At 45.1% G+C, this 3,223-nt stretch overlaps 1 protein-coding gene across 1 annotated transcript in view; it reads left to right on the top strand.

Moving 5' to 3' along the window:
• Positions 1-2,646: 2,646 nt before the first annotated feature.
• SAMD12 (sterile alpha motif domain containing 12) overlaps positions 2,647-3,223 on the top strand; it is a 190,359-nt gene continuing 189,782 nt past the window's right edge. The window contains exons 1-2 of the mRNA XM_009277250.1: positions 2,647-2,683; positions 2,886-3,067. Of these exons, the coding sequence (XP_009275525.1) occupies positions 2,647-2,683; positions 2,886-3,067 (219 nt within the window). The remainder of the gene's footprint in view (positions 2,684-2,885; positions 3,068-3,223) is intronic.

The raw sequence follows: 3,223 nt of genomic DNA, 5'->3' as shown, positions 1-3,223 counted from the left end.
ATCAAGCAAGCCAAGCGGTTAAAGCCTCTCTGGTGTGGAGGACGATGGTTGAAATATAAATATGGGGTGTCCTGGCAGACTGATTATATCACACTCCCACAAACCCGCCAAGGCAAGCGCCACGTGCTTACAATGGTGGAGGCAACCACCGGATGGCTGGAAACATATCCCGTGCCCCATGCCACTGCCCGCAACACTGTCCTGGGCCTTGAAAAGCAAGTCCTATGGCGACATGGCACCCCAGAAAGAACTGAGTCAGACAACGGGACTCGTTTCCGAATTGTGCTCTTCCAATTCTCTCCCCCATCCCACCGGGTGGGGGGGGGAGTGAGCGAGCGGCTGCGGGGTGCTTAGTTGCCGACTGAAATTAAACCACGACATCATGTTTGAAAATCCTGGGTCACAACAATATGGCAGAAGTACCTTGCTAACAAGGTCATCATATGAAGATGAGCGAGAATTTTTCTGTTTTACAGAAAGGACTTAAGAACACAAAGGGATGCTTAAAGCTTAATGACTGTTGAATTTCTACAAGGTAAAAGGGGAATAAAAAGGGAAAAACTATGATGGATGATAGTGAAGTATACAAGCCTAACATCTTGTAAACAAGACTTCAGAACTCTTCTAGTAGAGCTATGCTGTTGATGGATGTACTTTCATATAATGTTAGCTGGCAGAAGTCCCACCTAGAAATAATTCCAATGGCTAAGGAGCCTCTGGTCAGTATTCCTTATTTCATCTGGTGACCTAGGGCAAAGTACACAGCAAAATGACTTTGGCTGTGACAAATCGAGTCTGTTTAAAGGGAGTTTGCTACACTTTTAAGAGGAAAGTTTAGAAGAAACCTGTCTGGAGAGAGGCAAGGTAACAAGAGAAGCCAGAAAGTAAGGAAGCGTGATGATAGCTCTTTCTGAGCAGAGAAAGCTGGTCTTTTTCTACTGTATAATTTAGCAGGGTGTTTTTAGAAAGTTAGCTCGCTCTCACTGATGTTTTTGAAAGCTCTGCTCAAAACAGATTGTACTTTACCATAGATTAATTGAATCAATTTACAGCCTCTTTTCTCTAATGAATGACATACATTAAATTACAATTTGCCTAGTCTTGACCAGAATTTGAGAAGTTTCTGATGTTTTTAGATACTGTTAAATACTAGGTTTCACTAGCTATCATGTAACATTAGGTATCCAACACTACACCTTTTAACATCTGTCATGCCCTATTTGCCATCTAGTCACAGCCATAATTTTGCTGTTCTTCAGCAGGCACAAAGTCGTAATTAAAAACTACAGGGCTGTTTAAAGGGCTTAGGAAAATTGTACTCACTGGGGATGTCCTCAAGGCCCACAGCTGAAATGTAGTTACCAGTCAGAAATTCAGCGTACTAATGGGGATAGGACTCCAGCTCTCCACATCCATGCCACTTGAACTCTGAGCCTCGATTTATTCACTCTATGGCTTCTAACTCATTCTAACTAAGAAAGCACTGCTTCACATATGCAGTAGCCAGGTAATTACTCTAACATACCTCCAAATATTGTCATTATTAAATAAATGATTGATTAATTGAATATATCAGCTTAATACAAAATGTTATCAAAATCACAGAAGTTTACGTAGTGATGTTGAGAAGAAACTGCTGAAGGTTGTACGTGTGTATTACATATATTTGAAAACTGTGAAATCTAGGAACACCCTATTTTCTTGACAGAAAGTATGTGAATATCAGCCCATTTTACCCAGCGTATGGGATCAGGTGTGTGATTGTATTGTGCTTGGGAATACCAGTATATCCTCTCAATCGTTATTACTTATAATGCACTGTGAGTATGCCTACCACTTTGCAAACACATGAAAGACAAGGCTGCTGCTCCAGGGAGCTTGTATCTTGACTCATATACAACACAAAGGCTAATAGTTCAAATGCATATGAGAGCAAAGAACAAGTGAGGTCTTCAGGGCAAAGTTGCTAACAGAAGGCTTCAGGAAAGAGTTGGGCTTTAAGGCCATTCTGTATAGGCTCTGGTTTTCCTTAATAAGATAAATAATGAAGACCCCATTTTATTTTAATTACTTTAGGTATTTCAAGAATGTCAAAATTCCTGGGGTTTATGAAGACCTTATTCATTTGCACGTTGTATGTTCTTGCACTCTAATGTGAACTCATGGAGATTTGTTTTGCAAAAATAACCTGTCATGAATAACATTTATTAGCCGCAATAACCACTGCTAACAAACAAACAAAAAAGTGAAAATGTTTTCACGTGCTATCTGCATTTGCCCTTGTATACTCGGTCCCTCTGCTGCTCCTCTCGATTTTAGTAATGACATAACTTTGGTGAATGAAGGAACTCATAGACTCTTTCTGGGTAGGTTAATATTTGTTGAAACATTTAAAACAAAAAAATGGGTATTTTTGAAGGAGAAAAATCTTCAAAACTTTTTTGATACCTCAAAATGAAACTGAAAAGGGTACAAACCCACAGCTGTTTTTTGGACAGCAAACATTTTAGGACAGATCTTGAGGGTGCCAGGTTGTTTGGCATAAGATTTGTGAGGAGATGAAGTAAAGGCTCAGTTACCGTGTCCCTAATTGCCTTCATTTTCTGGATTTTTTGGACAATCTGTCAAGAGTTGGACAGGATAAAGATGGTGAATGGAGAAAGCCCGAGGGCCTCGCTCCGGGGTGAGGTGCTGATGGGAAGTTCCCGATGCTCTTTGTGCGCCTTTCTCCTTCCCCGCGGAAAAACCTCTGACTGCGCTTAGGGAGAGCAGTGGGACGGGCTGACGCCGGAGTCCCCTGGAGCCGTCAGGCTGGAGCCGCAGGGACTGAAATACCACGGCTGAAATATCCTGTGCACCTGTGAAATGGCGTTTTCTGTTGGCAGGGTACCTGCTCAGCCCCTTCTTCCCACGCCTCGTGGTGGTCACCATCCCTCCAGCCTCCCGCAGCCCAACCGACGCCACCGGCCACTGCCTGCCTCCCGCGCAGCTCTCCCTGCCCGGCGGTAAACGCGGAGGCGTCCGAGGCCGCAACCTGCGCCCAGAGGACTGCGGGGCCTCTCCGGCCGTAGGGGAAGCCGCTGCCTCGGCCAGGCGCTCAACAGCCCCCCGGGGATGGCGGGCCTGGGGCAGGCCGGCCGGGCCGGGCGGGACTACATTTCCCAGGGTGCCGCGGGGCGGACGCGCGGCCCCGCCCGCCTGTCAGCGGGAGCGCTGCAGGTTG

Source organism: Aptenodytes forsteri, unplaced genomic scaffold (assembly GCF_000699145.1).
Source record: "Aptenodytes forsteri isolate BGI_AS27 unplaced genomic scaffold, ASM69914v1 Scaffold49, whole genome shotgun sequence".
Classification (NCBI taxonomy): domain Eukaryota; kingdom Metazoa; phylum Chordata; class Aves; order Sphenisciformes; family Spheniscidae; genus Aptenodytes; species Aptenodytes forsteri.
This window is presented reverse-complemented; position numbering and strand designations above follow the sequence as displayed.